This window comes from Vipera ursinii (genome assembly GCF_947247035.1).
Source record: "Vipera ursinii genome assembly, chromosome: 1".
Classification (NCBI taxonomy): Eukaryota; Metazoa; Chordata; class Lepidosauria; order Squamata; family Viperidae; genus Vipera; species Vipera ursinii.
The window spans coordinates 189,432,369-189,454,726 of NC_139512.1; the positions used below are offsets into that span (position 1 = coordinate 189,432,369).

Here is a 22,358-nt window from a genome sequence, read left to right on the forward strand (position 1 = left end):
TTCCCTACAAATATAGGGCTCACATATTTTCATTTTTTGAAACAAATATTCTTTTCTACAATCAAGATCCCTTTAAAACTAGAATCTGTCTTCTAAATTATTAACCATACTTAGTAGTCTGGTGTCATCTCTACATCTGATAAACAAACCTTTACATTATAAATCAACAACCTGCATCAATAATGCCAACCCTTTTTAAAGTGCAGCCATTCAATAATGTATAATTAGCTGTTTGACAGTAAAAGGTTGCTGGTTTCCCATTAGAAATTGAATTGTCTCACTGTTGCTCCTTCTTCCCAATGACTCTGTCCCACATGTGCTGCCCTGAGCAGAACCACTGAAAGGGAGAGAGAATTAGGCCTTTCAAAGACTTCAGTTAATTTTTTTTATTTTTCCTAGTAGAAAACATGCAAGCAATTGGAGTTGAGGGGAAGCAGGTAAACATGTATGAATGGGACAGTTTTCAATATGACAGCTGAAATCATGTACTGATCTATTCTCTTGGCCTGGCAATTTATAAAAAATTGAACCGAACAGAGCTTAGGACAGATCCCAAGAATTTTCAACGTCACACTCTTGTTCAAGCTGACAGCAATGAGAACACACTGAGTATGACTTTTTTTGCCTTTCTTTTTCCTGGAAAACCCCTTCCCTTTCAAAAGACGCATTGTTGTCTTTCATCTACATAGCCATCTATCCTAAGTGCTCATATATAAGAAACACAGAACCTTCCTAAGGTGATCTCAAAGCTTTATTAGGCTAGTTTGAAAGGGTACAGATCATCTCTAGTAACTTATTTTGCATTATTTCTCTAAGAATAGTTAAAAGCAGACCTAATTCAATTAAATGTACATTCATTTTCTAAAGGTTTAGATAGCAAACATCATTCAGGTATTCTTCATGGGTATTTATTATAATGCATGTACTAAATTTGCATCCTCCCTTTCCTCCTGGAGGTCAAATACGATGCAAAACATTATTCTCATTTGCATTGGCCCCACAACTGTCTTGTGGGACGGACTGAGCTAAGTGACAATGACTGGCCTCAAAGCTTTCACTGTGCTTCCATGGCTGGATGTGAATCTGTTTTTTTTCTCAGTTCTTGTCCAACAGGTTAACAAATACCTACTTGTAAACAATTTTCCCCTGCAAGCTATCAAACTGCTGCACATAGAATAAATTGCCCTATTATCAGCATTAATGTCAGATATAAATCTGCAACTCAGAAATAACAAAAAAGGAGAATTTTTTGCCAAATGGAGATAAACCATTAAAAATAGCCTAATACAGATCAGGCAAAAAACAACACAGAATGTACCTAGGCAATGTACAGGACATACACGTGAAGAAAACTCTTAGCATATTGATAGGACAAAGAGAAAATTGAAGAAATTTGATTATATGCAGGAAATGATTTGTTGGGGGAAGCTGTAATACTTTATTCAATTTGTACATCTAAACTACGATCCGTCAGAGACTGCAAAAAACTTTGTACTTTTTCTTGCCTTTGTTTTGTATGATAGTTGCTGCTTTGGTTCTGTAAACATTTATTCTATTTCTTAAACTTGGTAATTACAGTAACTTCTAATTTTGCATAGTACAGTAGTATGCTGTCATTGAAATCTTAAAATATTTTTGCATATTCAAATTACTTACATTTATTTTAAAAAATTACATGGCTATCTTATAAATGATAATCCTAAACAATTCAAAATAGTAATATAAACTCACAAAATCCCCAAAGAACCATACTTCCCATGACAGCATCACAAAATCCCACCAACTGTACATTTGATGGGGTCACTTCCATCCTAGTGGACGATCACTCAACTATAAGCCAGCAGTGTGAAGCAGCAACCAAAAACGCTAATACAATCCTGGGTTGTATAAACAGAGGCATAGAATCAAGATTATGCGAGGTATTAGTACTGCTTTACAGGCCCTAGTAATATCACACTTGAAATACTGCAGCCAATTTTAGTCACCATATCACAAAAAAGATATTGAGAGTTTGGAAAAAATTCAGAGAAGAGCAACTAAGATGATCAAAGGCCTGGAGACCAAAACATACTAAGAACGGCTGCGGAACTTGGGTTTGGCTAGTCTAAAGAAAAGAAGAAATAGGGGAGACATGATAGCAGTGTTCCAGTATCCGAGGGACTGCCACAAGGCAGAGGGGGATCACTTTGTTCACCAGAGCACCAGAGGGAAGGATGAGAAACAATGGTTGGAAATTGATCAGAGAGAGAAGCAACCTGGAATTAAGAAGAAACTTCCTGACAGTGAGGACAATTAACTAGTGGAACAGCTTGCCTTTAGAAATCATGGGTGCTCCATCACTGGAGATTTTTAAGAAGAGGCTAGAGCTAGACAGTCACTTGTCTGAGATGGCATAGGTTCTCCTGCTTGAGCAAGGGGCTGGACTAGAAGACCTCCAAGGTTCTATTCTATTCCTATTCCTATTCCTCTTCTATTCCTATTCTAATTTTATTCCTATTCCTATTCCTATTCCTATTCCTATTCCTATTCCTTATTCTATTCCATTCCATTCCATTCCATTCCATTCCATTCCATTCCATTCCATTCCATTCCATTCCATTCCATTCCATTCCATTCCATTCTATTCTATTCTATTCTATTCTATTCCATTCCATTCTAATTCCATTTTCTAATCAAGTGAACAGTCAGGTCTTCACAACCCTTGGGAAGGCTAATAGAGGTGGCTCTTTTAATCTTGGATGGGAGGGGGAAGGCTGTTCTAAACCTAAAGGACTGGGGCAGCCTCATAAAAGTCATGCCTTCAAGGTATTACCAGATGACACCATTTAAGGAAAAGAAGCTGGAGTTGACTTGGTGGGGTGAGCAAATTTCCTCGGAGATATGCTAACCTACAAAACATGGCCTCATGACATTCACTGCTTTAACCAGCACCTTGAGTTGCATTTGGAAATAAAGCCAATGCAGTTCATGCAACAGTGATATGACATGAGTAAATAATGAAATATGTACTTGTCCAGTTCTGAGTGCTATTCAATAGCAATCGCATGTAGAGCATGTCACAGTAATCTACAGAGCAGTGACTATGAATGACTATGGCTATGGGCAGTATGAATGATTGTGAGCAAAGATCTCCAGTCTAGGAAAGGATGCAAAGCCCCCACTTAGCCACAGCTGCCCCTGCTCCTACTCTTGTTCAGTATTTTCCTTATCACAGATTTGTTAATGCTGACATTAGATACTGATACTTAACTTGTTTGTGATCTCATGAAATACTGTATGCGTTGGTTTTGGGAGGCTCTTGCTGGATATTCATCCAGCAAGTGTTGCACTTTCTCCATTTGTATAGTAATGCCTTATTATTGATCGATGGAGGCCAGTATCTTTAGCAAGAATTTGTCAGCTTTTTCCAGACTCCTGAACATCAACATGAAGACTGCCTGCATCACTTTTGACTGGGGCAAGATTCAGTTCTATAAACTTATGAACAGCAGATTCCAGTGATGGCAATCAACATGCATGTTTGTTTTATAGGGGAGGAGCTCTTAAACTCTGATTGCCAATCTCACTCACTGAAATGTGATTCAATGTATCCCTAAGATAGCTGATTATCCTAAAGTTTCACATATCCTTTCCTACAAAAGCAGTGAATACTAGCTTAGCATGTTCAATAAAGACATGGTTGCAAGAATCTATTAACAGGAGTGAGTTATAGTATTGCAGTATATGAATTGTTCTAAGGAGGCACCAACTTCATCTCAGGGCTGTATACTTAAAAAAATACCTGAAAGTTCCACACACATTCCCCAACTATTAATACACAATGACAATCAACAGCACCCGAGAATGTATCCCACAAGTGTAGACAATGTCTTATTTCTTCTTTCTAAAAAAAATAGATCGAATTTCAATTCTCATGCAGACCTTACTGTAGCTGTTCCACTTGTAACAGAGCAAAACCTGCATCCAAAATACATAAACGCAACCTTTGATAATGTACCTTGCTTTTCCCTTTATGATGCCACAAGCATAGGGAAAGAGTACACATGTCATGATCTTTCTGAGTGACCTTGCTTTAGCCAAGTGATCCCAACTCTCTTCACTATCCTTCAAACTGAAATTCAGAGTTTGAACTATCCTTGAAGGCAGGATCCCCAACACCATTCCGGGCAGCTCTCTCTGCTTTCATCTGTATTAACTCTTCTTTCCAACCCCCTGAAAGGTGCTGAAATAAGGCAGCATAGCGGCCAGACACCCGAAGAGGAGAGGATGAGGTTGGGAAGAATGGCCGGAGCCGCAGTTGCCCTCCATGTGTGCTCTTTCGCTGCAAAGCAAGGAGGGGAGGCGAGGCGAGGCGAGGCAAGGAGGCACCCGATCCCCTTCGGGGCGCCTCGGGGCAGTGTGTGTCTCTTGCAGCTGACCCTCCCTTCCCTGCCAGGGACCGCTGCCCGCTCGCTCACCTTGGCAGCAGCGTTCAAACTCGCGTGGCTCCCGCCACCTTGGCACCCGCTCAGCTGCCGGACGGCCGCGGTGACCATCCGCGCACAGAGCACGGAAGCGGCCATGATTGACCTCCTTCCTGCGGAGTCCCGCCGCTCTCGAGAACAGCCCCGCCCGCCCCGCGCCTGCGCAGAAAGGCAGGAACTGACCCGAAGGCAAACCCAGCCTCTTGATGCATTTACGGTACTCTTCTTCCCGTTCCAGGGAGGAAGCGGAAACCCCCGGCGGAGACGCCCAAGGCAGTCGTCACGCGTTGGCGGCGCGTAAGACGTCTTGAACCCCGTGGCCTTTATGCGTACCCCGAGAAAGCTTAAGTTGGTGCTTTGACGCCCCGGTTGCTCCGCCCCTCCTTCAAAGTAGTTTAGGGATTTCATTATGTAGCCTCGAGTTGTTTTCGACTCCTAGCGACCGCAGGCAGATTTTCTCCCTATCGGATCTATCCCTAACCGGGCCTTTCAAGTCTCCCAACGGTGACAGCCACCATAGCTGAGTCTTTCTACTTGCTGCCGATTCGTTTTGCGTCCCACCTTTCCCAACGTACAGTAGCTCCGAAGAAAACTTCCTTTTTCCTGCCTTTTATCCAAAGAGCTTTAATTTTATTTATGCAACTGTGAACGTTTCAAACGCTCCTCCCCGCAACGAATTCGGATAGTATGCAGGGGAAAAAAAAGAGAGGCCTTCCCTTGGCCGAAACCTATTAAGAGATGCAAGAGGTTAAATGCAGGCGTAATAGGCCGGCCACCATCTATCTTCCGTTAAAACGGCCCCAATGAACGGGGTTTCCTTTCCCAGCAGGAGCCCTTGCAGGGAACAAGCAGCCTTAGTCATGCGAGGCTTCGGAACAGAACCGGGGCCGAAAGCCGCGTGAATTTCCCTATTTTCCCTGCGCGGGCCTTAACGCCGAAGTCGCCAGGGGCCGCTCTCGCCTCACTGAGCGCGGCAGCTCTTCGCATCTCTCCCGCGGCTTCCCCTTCCGGCCGGCAGAGATGGCGGCCGGAGCGAACGTGGAGCAGAGCAGCACCAGGGAGAGGCTGTTGGCTGCCTTGGACGATCTGGAGCTGCTGGCCAGGTGGGCGTTGGTGGCCGTCGCGCCGTGGACCTGTCCTGGGCTGCGCTTCGCCGCGGGACTCGGCGCTTTCCGTGGAGTAGCCCAACCAGGAATTAATTCAGGCAGCCAATGTTCGGGGCTCGTATTGTTATTATTACTATTGTCGTTCCGGACTCCTCTCCTCAGCCAACGGGGTGGTTTAAAGCAGCGTTTTCCAACCTTAGGAACTTGAAGATGCGTGGACTTCAACTCCCAGAATTCCCCAGCCAGCTGGCTGGGGAATTCTGGGAGTTGAAGTCCACGCATCTTCAAGTTCCTAAGGTTGGAAAACGCTGCTTTAAAGCGGGGACGCTCGGGCCGCGACGTGCGCATAACGTTATTGGACGGTTAATAAGTACCCAATTTCAAATGATTAATTTCTAGGTTCACGTGACAAAGTGAACTATTTATTTATATCTCGCCTTTATTACTTTTACAAATAACTCAATGCGGCGAACGTGTCCAATACTTTCTTTCCCACCTCCTGTTTTCCCCACGACAACAACAGCCCCGTGAGGTGGGTTGGGCTGAGAGAGAGTCGCCCAAAGTCATCCAGGTGGCTTTCCTGGCTAAGGCATGAGCTCAACATTTGCTTTCTAGCCTGGTGCCTTAGTAGCCCGATCTGGCTAGCTTAACCATAAAGTGGAGGGCTGGGAGACCTGCACGAACAGACCTGGAAAGCATCAGTTGAGGGAAGTGTGCTCAGGAGTGTTAGAAACGGGAAATGAAATTTGCTCTTTTTTGAATCTGGATTTTGTTCACAATTGTTCTTCAAACATTTTATGTGTCAATGTTTACGTTTGTGGGGTGCAAAAATTACTTTTTTCAATTGAATGTACATTTATTTTGATGCGCCTCTGAGCAGAATTTTAAAGGTTTGCTTTACATTGCAAATGCTACTTCACTTGACAATCCATAAAGGTAAAGGTTCCCCCGCACATGCGTGCTAGTCGTTTCCGACTCTAGGGGCCCGTGCTCATCTCCGTTTCAAAGCCGAAGAGCCAGCGCTTGTCCGAGGACGTCTCCGTGGTCATGTGGCCGGCATGACTAGACACCAAAGGTGCACGGAACGCTGTTACCTTCCCACCGTAGTGGTTCCTATTTTTCTACTTGCATTTTTACGTGCTTTCGAACTGCTAGGTTGGCAGAAGCTGGGACGAGTAACAGGCGCTCACTCTGTTACGCGGCACTCGGGATTCGACCCACCAAACTGCTGACCTTCTGATCGACAAGCTCAGCATCCTAACCCACTGAGCCACCCACTGAGCCGTCCCTGACAATCCATAGTCGTTAGCAATTAATGATTAGGGGGGGAAAAGAAATTACTGGTTTTTTCACAGTTAAGGGGAAAAAAACCTACAATGGTCCATCATAGACAGGATGTCCACTTTGAGCACCATGCCCTGTCTGGTTCAATTTCACAAGCTATATATTTTTAAAACTAGAATCCCCATCCCCATCTGTTATCTTTTTACTGTAAGACCACTTACATTGTTTTAATTTTTTACTAACTGCATTTATCAATTATATTTTTATAACAATTATTTCCCTCAAATATTAAATGTAACGATTTCCCCTAATTAGCTGAAACAATAGGGAAGCAAAATTTAAGATGAAAGGCTTAATTTATTTGCTTTGGAGGAATAGGAAATACACTAAAACTGTCTCCTTTTTGGTCACATACTTATATTGTTTTGCTTTAGAGAACTGATTGAAGTTTTGGCAATTTCAAGAAACCAGAAGCTAGCACAACCTGGGGAAGAGAGCCAGGTAAAGAGTTTGAAAATCTTATAAAACTAGAGAGAAAAATGTTTTGTTAATTATCTAAATGTTGACCAGCCTGAAAAGTAAACTAATAAGTCTGCTTCTCTACTTTTACTGTAATGTTGTTACATGGACACTTTTATATTTTTTAATTCAGGCCCTGAGATTTATAACCAGAGCTATTAGAAAATCTAGATCAGACATGTCAAACTCACGATGTCATGTGACATTGCACAACATATCAGGAGAGTTTTGCCATTGCCGGCAATTGGGTGGGTGTGGTTTCTGGATGATGTGTCCGGCCCATGGGCCAGCAGTTTGACACCCCTGATCTAGATAGCTACGTTGTGACAACAAAAATTCCCATATTACACCTCTGCTCCATGAGCTGCACTGGCTTCCAGTTGCCTTCCGGGTGAAATTCAAGGTGCTAGTGATGACATACAAAGCCCTACATGGCGTGGGTCCGGATTACCTACGGGAACACCTACTGCCAGCGTCAACATCCCTCCGTCCTGTGCGCTCCCACAGAGAGGGCCTCCTCAGGGTGCCACCGGTCAGAGAATGTCGGCTGGTGACCTCCAGGGGGAGAGCATTCTCGGTGGGTGCGCCAATCCTTTGGAACCGCTTACCAGCTGAAATCCGGATGGCCCCCGACCTTCACTCCTTCCGGCGTGATCTAAAAACTTATCTATTCCAACAAGCCGACCTGGCCTGATGGATTTGGGTTTTAAAATTTTCTCACTTTATTGCTTTATTGTATTCTTACTTTATTGCTCTGTACACCGCCCTGAGTCCTCCGGGAGAAGGGCGGTATATAAAACAAATAAATAATAAATAAATAATAACTACAAGGTTTGATTTTATTGGAAATCCTGAAATTGACAACAGCTACATTTTCCTGTAATATATAATTATTTATTGTACAGATCCTGGAACTGTTAATTCAGCGGGATAAAGAGTTCCAAGAATTGATGAAACTAGCTCTTGATCAAGGGAAAATCCATCACGAAATGCAGGTATTGGAAAAAGTTATAGAGAAAAGAGACAATGATATTCAGCAGCTTCAAAAACAACTAAAAGAAGCAGAGCATATTCTGGTGAGTATAGTGCTCGATGTCTTTTGATGTTTGCCTATTAAATCAGTCATACAGAAACTTGGTATAGTTTGTTAGTATTAAATGGATCTAGTAAATGCAAATTAGGCTAGTTTATTTTTAATTTTTTCCTTTCCTTGGTTGCCATATTACTGCAAGCCAAAGTTGTCTTTACTTTCTTGAAATTGTTTTCTTTCTCTGTGCTAGTCTGCAGGGTTTTTTTCTTGATATTTGGATGTGCTAGCCAAAACCGTGTGAGTATTTTAGATGAATCCTCAAGCATGTTACCAAATAAGATATAACTCTGTGAGTCTGCAACCTCTGATTGTAAAATTGTTGCCTGAATTTATGTAGCATATGCAACTGTAATTAAGCAAGAGGTTGAATTGTACAATTCTTTGGACCAAAACCATAATTTGGCTAGCATGCTGTACAAAATCAGTCAATTTAGTTTTTGCCTTAGCATCTTGTGTAAATCCAATCAGTTCTTGTTTAATAGCCCATTATTAAACTATGGTTTAGTACAATTTTAAACCAGGCACTGGATCAAGATTTTATTGTTAGCACATTAGCTAGAAATATAATCCTAAAGAAGTACAAAAACATTCTTGGGATTCTGTCAAATAACCAAGCCATATTTCCTATACTAAACTAATTTTAATTTCTTTTAAGAAGATTTATGAAAGATTAATATGCTTTTTATAAATCAGCATAACAAATAGTATTTTACATATAGGCTACAGCTGTTTATCAAGCAAAAGAAAAACTGAAATCAATAGAAAAGGCAAGAAAGGGTAAGTGTTTTTAATTATTTCTTAGGAAGTCTATTTCCACAACCATAAATTGATCATTGCATGTCTCATGAAATTTATAAATATTTGTTTAATCATTATTTTCTTCAATAATTGTATATTTTTAAAAATTCATGGTACATTTGAAAAATATCACAGTTCAGTAGCACCATATATAATTTATTGTTCACTCCAAGGCATTTTCAGGCATTTGCACCTTAATACAGCTGTGACCAAAGCAAATTAAATAAAATTACGGTATGCAATTTTCTATGAGATCTTGGAGTCCAACAAGAGCTTCCTGCTGGAGCAGCTATTTAGAAGAGGATTGAGGTGAAACTAAAAGGAGCAATTGAACAACACACATATTCTTAATTTAGTTTCTCCAGCTTTGTAAAGACAGTGCTTCACAGGATGCTAGATATAATTATGAGAAGGGGAAACAATGGCTTTCCAGAGATTTGAAAATTGCAACTCCCAGCATTCTTTACATTAGAGCACACCTGGGAACTGTAATTTAACTATGTAGAATTATAGAGCAGAACGGAAGGTAAAACTACTGAAATGTCTCTATTGCTGTCTGTAATATATACATGAATCAGCAGAGAGGAATGTTCTGAGTGTTTGGCTTTAACTGCATCATTTTTGCACAAGAATTTGAGGACACAAAAATATTTTTATTTGAGTATTTCAAAGAGTTTGTGAACCATCATACCATACGAAAATGTAGCACCTTTTAAGATAAATTTCCATTACAGAAGAGAGATTGAAATGCACATAGAACTGCCCAAAAAGAAAGAAAGGACTCAGGAAAATGAAAAGAAATGATCATTTTATAATGTTAGTGCTTCTACATTTTTTACTTGAAAGGACTGGTAGTGAATTTTATGTTACAGAATGGATGGCTGCATGCATTCATTGTATCCACATTTCTTACAGGAGCTATTTCTTCTGAAGAAATAATTAAATATGCTCATAGAATTAGTGCCAGCAATGCTGTCTGTGCTCCTCTGACTTGGGTGCCAGGTAAATAATATGCATATATCACCTTATTTTTACTGACAGTAGATATTTACATATTCTTTGTTAATTGCAAGTATGTCTATGTATACTACTACTTGGTAAATTTGATAGAGAGGTAAGGCAAAATACATATTTTCTGACCTGGGAGGCTTATGCGGAGTTTGGGATTTTTAAGGTGAAAAGATGCCTTGGAGCCCGTGTGTGTGTGTGTGTGTGTGTGTGTGTGTGTGTATATGTGTGTATGTATGTATGTATGTATATATATGTATGACTAGCATGCAGTTCCTTGAATCTGCCTTCTAGAATTAAACTAGCTGCAGCGGCAGCCTGAGAAAAGGTGCAGCTGCTTTAAGGAGTTGCCAATACTCTCCTGAATGCTGCAATCTTTTTTCCTTTGACTCTGAATTTCTGACTACGGAATACACAATGCATGCCTTGTGTTAACCAAGTGAGTAGCTGTTAACTTAGATTTTTTTTTATGAAGAGTGTGACAAGGTAAACTATTTGTTCATTCATGCTATTTCTAAAGCTGGCCATTCATGAATGACTTCAGGTGGTTTACAGAAGGTTTAAATAAGTAAAGGTAAATGAAAGCAATAGTAAAAATGATCACGACAAGAAAAACCCACTATTATATATTTGCTTTACATTTGTTTATTTAGAATTGCAAACAAAATTATTATTTTTATTATTATTTATTTTATTTTATTACTATTATTTTTTAAGGGGATCCTCGAAGACCATATCCAACTGATTTGGAGATGAGGAGTGGTCTTTTGGGTCAGATGAACAATCCTTCAGCAAATGGAGTTAATGGACACTTACCAGGAGATGCACTTGCAGCTGGAAGATTGCCAGGTAATAGAAATTTAAGAGACATGAGTCTGCTGTCAGGTGTGTTGATATACACATTTTATATGTATTAAATTTATATACGTGTACGGGATATGCAACATGGAACCTTAGGCAATGCAAATGTATATCACTGATGTTAATGAAATTAGGAAAATAAAGACAAGTCCCTTGAAATAAACTAAGTAAAATAGATTGAAATATATTTAAAGAGATTAAAAATGAAAATACTAAAAGCATTTGTTGATCACTGTAGTGAAATGTGTGTACATTATTTACACAGGCTTGAGTAAAAGAATTGATTGTTTTTTTTAAAAGCTTAGATTTAATATTTGATCAGGAGATTATTTCTAACTTTTAAATCAAAGCTGGTCTGTAATGGAAAAACAAGTGACACTATGAAATGCAGTAGAGGGGCATAAGATCAGGATGGTTTCAGATTTTAGCACTTAGCAGCATTTAAACTTATATACTACCCCATAGTGCTTTATAGCATTCTCTGGGTGGTTTACAGGGTCAGCGTATTGCCTCCAACAATCTGGATCCTCATTTTACCAACCTCAGAAGGATGGAAGGCAGGGTCAACCCTGAGCTTGATCAGGATCAAACTCCAGGCTGTGGGCATAATTTGCCAGCAATACTGCATTCTAACCACTGCACCATCAGGGCTCATGGGGGGAGAGGGGGGGAACTGGAATATCAGCATCACCTTACCCCTGAAGTTGAGAACTATGGAGGGAAAAAGAAGGTTACCTTCTTTTTCTGTAAGATGCTTTTTTGGTGAAAGTGCATATACTGCTAATTTTAGAGGAAAGAAGACTTCCGAGGAATGATTTTGATCCTGTGATTTTTTTAAAAATGGAAAAAATAAAGCAAGAAGAGTTAAGCACGTGGATTTCTAAAGAAGTCAAGATTCTGATAGTTTGAGGTAATAGCCTGAGAAATAAATTAAACAAAAATAACAAAAAGGTGGCCTGGAAAATAGTAGAAAAAAGTGAGGTACGTGCTAAACCAGAGATTTCTAGGGTTGATGTAAGCGAGAGAGAGAAAAGCAAATTGGCTTCTTGACCAATTAAAATAAATGGAAGATAGCATAAAGAATAGCTGCTTTTATTTGCTGTCTTGTCTATCATGAGAGCTTTGTTTAGATTGTTCTAAAGCCCAGGTTGGCAGCACAGTGCTTGCAAATGCCACTGAACTCTTGCAGAATCACTACTATACCCTCAAAGTATCCACATCCTTTAACTAATCAGCATATCATTTCACCATTACCTACACCTTAACATTCTGTATCCTCTGAGGTTGCACTGTCTTGGCTCAAGGTAGTAGAGGATAACGCAAAATGCTGCAGGAGAACCAGTTGTGGCTGTTGATATGCTTGTTGGGAAGCTTTATGAGCTGCCTGGTAGAAAGATAAGATTCTGTAGGTGGAGGCAAAAAGAATAGACATTGACCATTGTAAAGTTAAATTTGAGGCGTTTGTTGATCTACTACTACCAGCAATATTTTTTTAAAAAAAATTAGCTACGTCCAGTGGTTTATACTTCATTGTATATGGGGAATATGTCATTTATTATGGGAGAAATTTGTTTTAGTCTGGGAAATCCAGTTTTGGTGCTTGGAGGAGGTCATTTGATTTATATCAAGGAGGGTGTTTGTCCAGTTGTTTAACACTATTGGATGTCCATTCAGTTTGCAAAGGGAGAAGGTATACAGTAAACAGTTGTGCCCCAATGGAAGCTCAATTGTTAAAAAAATTAAGAGGAATATTAGCTGATTCAATTATTTTTATCTGTTAAGCATGTGTACTATAGTTTGAAATCAGGAATCTGGTATCATCTTTTTAGATTAACAAATTTTATTATGGGTAATCCTCAATTTACAAACCCGTTAAGCCCAAAATTTCTGTTGCTAAATGAGACAGTTGTGAGTTTTGCTCCATTTTACAATCTTTCTTGCCACAGTTAAGTGAATCACTGCAGGTGTTCAAGTTAGTAACACAGTTGTTAAGCAAATCTAGCTTTCCTACTGACTTTGCTTATCAGGTCGCAAAAGGGGATTACGACTCCAGGACACTGCAGTCGTCATGAGTCAATTGCCAGGTATCTGAATTTTGATCGCGTGACCCTGGGGATGCTGCAATGGTCATGTGCAAAATGGTCATTTTTTCAGTGCTACTATAACTTTGGTCATCAAATGAATGGTTGTAAGTTGAGGACTACCTGTACAAGGCACTCTTAGCATCAGAGGATTTAATGGGAAAAATAGTATGTTCCTGTCTCCTGAAAGCAGTGGGAATTACTGTACAAATGTGTGGCTAGTTTATTTTGATTTTTGTAAAATTGATGTGCAATTTTATACTGTGAATTTCTGGTTGTCAGTCAAAGGTTGTCATTTTAATATATTGTTAAAAAAACCAAATAGAGCATGGAGTAATTGTATATTTCTTTTTTCTTCAGATGTTCTTGCACCCCAGTATCCCTGGCAATCAAGTGACATGTCAATGAACATGCTTCCTCCTAATCATAGCAATGACTTTATTTTAGAACCTCCTGGACATAATAAGGAGAATGAGGATGATGTAGAGGTTATGTCAACAGATTCCTCAAGTAGCAGTAGTGACTCCGATTAGGGCCTGATCTGAATAACTTGATTGTATCAGCGAAAGAAGACTGTATATCATTATACATATTCTGCATTCCAAATGGAGGCTTGGATACCAAGGAGGAAACTTACAAATTCATGAGAATCATTCTCTTGTATTTGATGAATATGATTTTATCCCAGAATTTCAGATAATCGTTGGAAAAAGTGTGGCGATAGCCACTGGAAACATGTTATGCTCTGACATAATTTATTTTGGTATTGTTTACTCATAACAATGTTTTGCACAAAATAAATACATATGAAGTTGCAAGTTAGCTTTTACATGTGAACACATACTGTTCTATAAACAGCAAAGAATTGCAAGGAGCAAATGTCACTGATTCCTTATTACATTTTTATGGTAAGTCTTCCAGTCTTTCAAAATGGATCTTCAAGGAGCAGAGATGTGGGAGAAAATTCCATTCAACTCCATTAACAGAAGCATTGTATGAGTAATGGTTGCTAATGGAGCTTTAGATCCAATAATCTTTCCAATTGCATAAAATCAGAAAATATTATTTAGATGAGAGTTCCCCAGCCTGCTACTTTGCATGTGCGTTAGTTTGTAATATTCTACCAGCACTCCCACTTCCTAGGCTTTTTGTCATGAGAATTGTAGCCCAATGCACACAAAAAGCATGAGGGTATAAAACAGTTAATGAATTTTATTAGTATGATTCCCTCACAATCAGGTTGTATATGTTTGTAGTAAATAATAGGTTTTACATATAAAATAGTAAGTTTTCACTAAAAATACTGAATGTATTGTGGTCGCGTCTTGTTTAATGAATGCGGGGGAAATGAGATCATAAGGTTATGTAATATGTCGCTGAATCATGGAGTTGCTGGTCCCAATTGTGATTATTAAACATGGACAATCTAAAAGTTTTAACAGTAAGCTAGCCCCATTAAACATGCCCTAAATCTGGCAACCAGAGAGGGTGCAGGAGATGGCTTTGGTTCTCAATCTTGGATATAAGAGAATGAATTCAAGAGGATGGTGAAGGCAAGGAGATCGGGAGAGAGAAATGGCGCCAGATCATCAGAAGCCAGGAAGGGCAAAGGAAAGCATCAGTCATAGAAGCTAAGCACAGCTATAGAATAGGGGCTCCCAACCCCCGGTTTGTGAACCAGTACCGGGCTGCAGCATGTCAGCAACTGGTCCGCACAACAAGTAAAGCCCCATCCATGGAATGCAGGCAGCACACAAAGCCATGCCCCCTCCGGTCCGTGGAAAGACCACGGAACCAGTCCCTGGTGCCCAAAAGGTTGGGGACCTATGACATAGAAAGACTATGACTGAGAAAGGGCAGCCTTTTCAATGGGAACACTGGGGACTTGGCTTTCCCAATGAACTAGAGGAAGAAGTAAATTTTAAGAAAACCTGAGTAATAGGAATGGATTTAAACATCCTGGAAACCTTTTTCTTAAAAGCTGATTTATTAAAATCAAAATTGGCTGGTTCTTTATATTAAGCCAAAATTAAATTGATATACTCTGTGAATTCAGCCTGCCTGTTTAAGATTTCACTTGTTATACTTGGCATATGTTCCTGACTGTTCCAGGTTACTAGGATTCCCCCCCCCCCCCAATCTTATCTGCTGGGATCCCTTGCTAAAATACTGTTCATGTTAGTTTTAAGTTAAAAAAACCCAGCACTTTCCTCTTGGATCTCAGTTATCTGCTAACTTCTTTTTTTCTTTTCAATTAAAATATCCCCAAATCAAACACTTTTTGTTTAAAAAGAATGTTCCTGAAAAAATTAAAGGCTTAGTTCATATGAAATGGATTTTCATAGTTCCTGGTTTATTCAGTTAATTATAGAGGCAAGATTCCCACAATACACTGAACTAACGTGGCTGAAGAGATTTTGGTTCAATGTTATCATGCAAAAATAACTATATAGTGGAAAACAACACAATGTGAGTTATATAATTGCATAAAATGTATAGTTCTTCCCCATAATTGGAAGTTTCATAAGGTTTTTATAATGAAAAAAGGCTTGCACACTGGTATTTTTTCTCCTTTACAATGGTATACTTCTAAGTCAGAGCAAAATGGATTAGAATGGAAGAGTTTAAAATATGGACCTTTGTGATTACAATGGATCATTCAATTATGGGGGCAACTATAATGCTTTTACTATACAATCATCTTTTCCGACCGAGCAAAGTAACATAAAATATAGGATGCATTATTGCAGCTGCTTTGACCAATAACCATAAGTATTATAAGCATGCATTAACCCTTGTATACTAGGATACATCATTGTATTAAACTATCTGTTATAAAGAAAAATAATTTAAAGCTCTATGCCAAAATACAGCTTTTGGAGGGAACATGATTAGTGCCAGTCACGCAGTAATGGCAGAGGTTGGTTCCAAGTATTTAGAGCACATGTACAACTTGGCACTGATAAGTCACTTCGGCGCCTATTGATATATTGTCTGCTTTAAATCCAGAAAATATAACTTATAGATTTCCAGTGTATCCAATCAGATGATTTAATTCTTCTTTGAAAGGATTATAATTTTGTTCTCTTAAGCAGCGTAGAGGCCAGAAGAGTTTATTGGCTGGTGGAAAGTCATCCCATTTTACCCATTCCCAACCTACAAAAAGAAAAAGAAAAGAAATGTTTCAGCGTAAAAAGTAAATCTGTCAATGATCTTCAGGATGATGTAGCATAAGACTGGGAAATGGGAGTTTATATAGAAGAAAGTCATTGGAAAATAGTAAAGTCCTAAAAGTTCCACATTGTTGTGATACAAAGATATGATTTTTTTAAACCCAGAAACACAAAAGTACTTCATTATTTTAGACTGCTCCATATGACTGACAACTGCAAGTGGTTAATTATTACTTCAGTGATACACATAAGCACAAGCCCAGCCCTGTATAATATAGTAGCCCTGAAGGATCAGGTCAAAGATCATCTTAATCCAGCATTTTGTTTCTTATACAGTACTTTTTACCAAGGTATCTTCAGAAGAAGCAGATGGAAATGAACTGTTCTCCTGCATAAAATTAGATTTAAGCATTCCTGTTTTATTATTACATTTATTTGAGTTCCAACCTGCCTAGTTATTTTGGAGTCTTACAGTTTGACATGATATTCTGTTACAGGAAGTTTAAAAGACAAATATCAAGTAGACAACTCAAAAGGTAATACTGGGACACTTTTTCAGTACCCTTTATCCTGAAAATAAATTTGGTTTACTTCAAGACAAATCAGGCAAACTTGCAGCCCAAGCCTTACCCAGATATAATATCAACAAATAAGGGATATGATTTGTACTTTCACACACACAAAAATGTTCAAACAAAAAAAGCAGCAAACCATTCTTACATTATACATATATGCAGACAACATGGATACAGTTTTTTAAAAACTTACTTTCATTTTTATCAGGTTCTAGATTCTTTGGTTCAGATTCATGATTCATATCAACTTCTCCTTTCATTAGGATGGTGACATAATGGTAATTGTCCTTTAAACTAGCAGCATTTACCACTGAAGCAAACTGCACATTTGTTAGATGCAAAGCAGCTTCTTCTAAAGTTTCTCTCTTTGCACATTCTACCAAACTTTCACTGCACAGAGAGGAAAAAAGGAAGGAAATAGGAGTTATTCAGAAAGCAAGAGTTGTCCTATCTATCAGTTTGAAACATCACAAGAATCCAGTTTATATGACAACTAGCAGGCATCTACTCTGAACAAGGTGCCTGAATATTTTTCTCAATTTTGTTTGCCCTTATTCTGAGAGAAATGGGTTTGCTTATAAAGAAGTGATACCACTTTATTTTCATTAATTCTTTTTCTCTAGTGTAGCATAATTAATATCTGTTGACTGGTGTAAAGCCTTTTTGTATGTTGAGATAATGGAAAAACTTTGATGTTTCAGTAGTCTCAGACTGTTTTTCTTATTTATTGTACTTTAATAACCCTATGGAATGGCTATAGATAGATAGAAGTCTATCATGTTTAGTCTTAGATGGAGTTGCACTGCCCCAGACAGACTCAGGGCGTAATCTGGGGGTCAGGTAGTCAGATGTGAGGCAGGCCCCCACTTTCCTAGCCTTCTGAAAAGGCATTAAAACATGGCTCGACCCCAGACAAAACCAGCACGGCTGCATAAAAAACTCTGATAAACTGAAAGACAAAATAGACAAGAATAAAAAGTGGAAAGAGGGACACATAAGTAAAACAGAATACCAGTATATAGCCTGAATCTGCATTTAACATCAGGAAAGTTACAAATGAGAAGTAAGAACTAAGACTTGCAATAAATGTTAAAAACAATAAAAATTTCTTTCAATATGTAAAAGACAAGAAAAGTCAAGGAAACGATCAGTCCGCTAATGGGAGAAGATGATGAGGTGACAGGCAGCAGTGAAGAAAGCAGAACTGTTTAATTATGTAAGACTGCTAAAACAAAACTGGATCTGGAAAAGTGGAAAAACTTACAACTTTCAATGCTGGGGAGAATAGCAACAGTGAAAATGAATATCTTACCGAAAATACTCTTTTTATTTCAAACAATTCCTGTAAGGCTGGGAAAAGCCTTTTTGGAAGAACTGAATACAACAATACTGAAATTTATCTGGCAAGGAAAAAAAGGTAGAATTAGACTGAAAATGTTACAAGAAGCGAAAGAAAGTGGAGGATTTGGACTGCCGGACTGGATGTTATACTACCAAGCAACTATTTTACAATGGTTTAAAGAATGGATAATGCTTAGAGACAAAAGACTATTATACCTAGAGGAGCATGACCTCCAAATTGGTTGGCATGCCTTTCTATGGTATGGGAAAAATAAAATACATAGATACTTTCAAGACCACTTTATAAGAAATATACTTTTTTCAGAATGGGAAAAAAACAAAAGCAAAAATTTACCTTAAGATACCTGGGACGGCTTTCAATAATAGAAGCTTTTGCTTACCCAAATTTAATTAATTATGACAAAGTTGTGACCCATAAAGATATCTTGGACAATGAAGGAAAATTGAAAGAGACAGACAAGATTTACAGGAACAAGGTATTGATCTATCAGAGATATGAAAAGGATGCTAAAATGATGGGATTCTATAAAGAACAGACAGAATTTGACCAGATACTCTATAAATATCTGTTAAACTTAAAGATGAAGAACAATTAAAAGAAAGAATGATAACAGGGCAAAGAACTTTGGATATAATATAGAATTAGAAAACTGGCAAAAGTTATGGGAAAGAAATGTAAAATTAACTAAAGCAGTGGCATATAAAGAAAATTTATATAAAATGTTTTACAGATGGCATATGACACCAGTGAGATAGCAAAAATGTTTAAAAATACTTTAAATAAGTGTTGGAAATGCAAACAAAGACCAGGTACTTATTACCATATCTGGTAGACATGCCTTAAAGCAAAAGGATTTTGGTTAAAAATACATTTATGGTTGGAGAAAATGACTAAAAAACAAATAAGACTTTTACCCAGGATTATTTTTGTTAGGAATAATAAGAGCAAATTATGAGAAAGATTGTATATATTTAATTTTACACGTACTAACTGCAGCAAGAATTGTACTTGCCCAACATTGGAAAAATGAAAATTTACCAACTGAAGAAGAATTAAATTTTTTTTAGAATGTGCAGAAATGTATAGATTCACTTTAAAGATAAAGAGAAAGAAGACTCGGTATTTTAGAACATGGGATAATTTTTAAGAATGGCTAGAAAAACGAGTTAGAAAGGAATGTGATACATAACTTTGAATATATATTAGCAAGAAGACTACTGAGTGATTAACATATTTATGATAATTAACTATTATCTATTATTTTTGTTAAACACATGAACCCCATTATGCTGTTTACTAAATATTGAGGTTATTTGAAAAAATTCTAATCCGAACTCCAACCCTAATCCTAACCCAAATCCCAGCTCCACCTCATTCATAATCCTATAAAAACTAATAAAATTTATATATATATATATATATATATATATATATATATATATGTATGTATGTGTGTGTATATATATATATATATATATATGTGTGTGTGTGTGTGTGTGTGTGTGTATGTATGTATGTATGTATAAAACAGAACTGCTTAAGTCATTCTTTGCATTGATCTTTACACAAAAAGGGGAAAAAATAGTTCAACCTATCAAAGACAACACTGTAGAAGACAGAATAGCAATGCAAATCAAAATAGGCAAGAAAATGGTAAGATAACACCTATCCACTCTAGACAAGTTCAAATCACCTGGAACAAATGAGTTTTGAAGGAGGCAGCAGATGTGATCTCAGAACTACTGAATCCTATCTTTCAAAGATCCTGGAACACCAGGGAATTACTATAGGACCAGAAAAGAACTGATATGGTTCCGATCTTCAAAAAAGGGAAAAAATGGATTCAAGAAACTACAGAATAATCAGCCTGATGTCAATATTTTTGAAGACCCTGACAAAGATAATCAAGCAACAGATCTGTGAATGCTAGACAAACCTTACTGCATTCTTTGACAAAGTGACTAAATTAGTGGACCAGTGAAACGCTGTGGACATTGGACTTCAGTAATTTGACAAAGTAGATCATAGCCTACTTCTTGGCCAACATAGAAAAATGTGGGATAGACGTTATCACCACCAGATGGATTTGTAGCTGGCTGATCAACAACTCTAAACATGTAGTCCTCAGTGAAACTGTACATGAAGGGAAATATACAGTGGGGTACCCAAAGTTCTGTCTTAGGCCGAGTACTCTTTAATGTCTTTGTAAATGCTTACATGAGGGGATAGAAGGGGAATTCATCAAATTTGCAGATGAAATGTGGGGGGGGCAGGATAGCCAACACTTTAGAACAGGGTCCGCAATTACTTTTCCTAAGGGCTCACATGCAAAACTGCAAATGTTGTGGAGGGCTGAACCAATGGGGCTGCTGCCATGCACCCTGCCATCATGGGTTGGACAACGTCAGCTGCGGGCCATAAAATGCCCAGGTCTGTCCAGAAGAATCTTGACAGACATGTACACTTGGCTTTATACAATAAAATGTAATTTGATGATAAGAAAAATAAGGTTTTACATTTAGGCAAGAAAAACCAAATGCATATGTATAGAACAAGTGGTACCTGGTTTAACAGCAGTAATTGTGAGGGTGATCTAGATGTCCTAGTAGATAAACACTTAAGTATGAGCCAGCTAAGTGCTGCAGCTGCTGAAAAAAGCCAATACAATCCTAGGCTGCATTAAGCAAGGGATAATATGAAGATCAAATGAAGTGGTGGTACTGCTTTATGGTACATTAGTAAAACCACACTTGGAATACTACATCGAGTTTTGATCACAATACAAAAATGATGAAAGAGTGCAGAGAAGAGCACAAAGATGATAAGGGGACTGAAGGATGAAACACAATGAATGGTTGCAGGAGCTGGGTATGTCTAGCCTAATGCAGAGGAGGACTGGGATGACTTGATAGCAGTCTTCCAATATTTGAGGGGCTGTCACAGAGAGGAAAGGATGAATCAATTCTCCAAAAGCATGTGATGACAGTAAGATTAATCCAGTCTTGAATTAAGAAGAAATTTTCTGTCAGTGAGAATAATTAATCAGTGGAATGGCCTGCTTCCTGAAGTTGTGGGTGCTCCATTATTGGAGGTTATTAAGAAGGGATTGGACACCCACTTGTCCAGAATGGTACAGGATCTCCTCCTTGAGCAGGGGGTTTAACTAGAAGACCTCCAAGGTCTCTTTCAACTTTGTTATTTTGTTACTATTATTGCCACTAGAAAGTAAAGCAAAGCCTTTTCTTCCTTTCCCCTCAATTCTGTGCTGCAATAAGACTAGTAGCAAAATTCCCCATAACAAGCAATACCAGATTTGGGCTACAAAAAAGAAAAGCAAATGTTAGTCTACTATATCTATTGTTACCACTCTTGGTCAATTAATGTTTTACAACCAAAATCTAGTAGCTTTACCACCAATATAAGTTTTTTTTAAAAAAAATAACACTCCACATTATTAAAACTGTTTCCTGCTTTAGCAGGGCGTTTAGACTAGAAGACCTCAAGGTCCCTTTCAACTGTTATTCTGTTACTGATACCAAGAACGGCTGACTCCTTACTTACTAATTCCCTTTTTCTCCCGAGTCTATGCGGCCTACAACTTTTTAAAATTACAATTGAGCGTTCATTCAGAAGGCATCCCATCTATTTAACCCGGTGTTTTTCCAAGACGGCAGCATTAAAAGTGCGGACTTCCATTCCTGGAATGTTGGCTGTGGGATTCCGGAAATTGGAGTCCACACATCGTAAAGTAGCCGAGTATGACAAACGCCTATTTCTTTCCAGGACAGAAGCCGCCAAAGCCTCTCCGCCAGGTCCACGCGCGCAAGAGAAACGGGCCGCGCGGCACCGTCACGAGGCACGCCTCCAGCTCACCCAAACTCTAAGTGCCCTCCAGGAAGCTGGAAGGAGCCCCTCCCGACGACACTTCTCCGCTTGCCTACTAGGACGCAACCAGGGTGCCTAAGACTCGTTATCACCACCCCAACTCCGACCCCCGGGCGAAGCGGCTTCTCCATACCGGGTCCCGCAGAATTGCG

At 38.7% G+C, this 22,358-nt stretch overlaps 3 protein-coding genes across 3 annotated transcripts in view; 1 reads left to right on the forward strand and 2 right to left on the reverse strand.

Moving 5' to 3' along the window:
* The window catches only part of SUCLA2 (succinate-CoA ligase ADP-forming subunit beta), a 35,330-nt gene extending 30,683 nt beyond the window's left edge, over positions 1-4,647 (reverse strand). Inside the window, exon 1 of the mRNA XM_083349153.1 lies at positions 4,458-4,647. Within this exon, the coding sequence (XP_083205279.1) occupies positions 4,458-4,562 (105 nt within the window). The 5' untranslated portion in view covers positions 4,563-4,647. The remainder of the gene's footprint in view (positions 1-4,457) is intronic.
* Positions 4,648-5,202: 555 nt separating this feature from the next.
* MED4 (mediator complex subunit 4) lies at positions 5,203-14,680 on the forward strand. The gene is made up of 7 exons (XM_083349160.1): positions 5,203-5,566; positions 7,288-7,354; positions 8,278-8,448; positions 9,182-9,239; positions 10,176-10,262; positions 10,986-11,117; positions 13,571-14,680. Exons 1-7 carry the CDS (start codon positions 5,484-5,486, stop codon positions 13,741-13,743), a joined length of 771 nt encoding a protein of 256 aa, XP_083205286.1. The 5' UTR covers positions 5,203-5,483; the 3' UTR covers positions 13,744-14,680.
* A 748-nt stretch (positions 14,681-15,428) lies between these two features.
* Positions 15,429-22,337, reverse strand: NUDT15 (nudix hydrolase 15; the record flags this gene model as incomplete). Its single annotated transcript, XM_083374282.1, has 3 exons — positions 15,429-16,366; positions 17,152-17,348; positions 22,195-22,337. 3 exons carry the CDS (start codon positions 22,335-22,337, stop codon positions 16,230-16,232), a joined length of 477 nt encoding a protein of 158 aa, XP_083230408.1. The 3' UTR covers positions 15,429-16,229.
* Between the last annotated feature and the right edge of the window lie 21 nt (positions 22,338-22,358).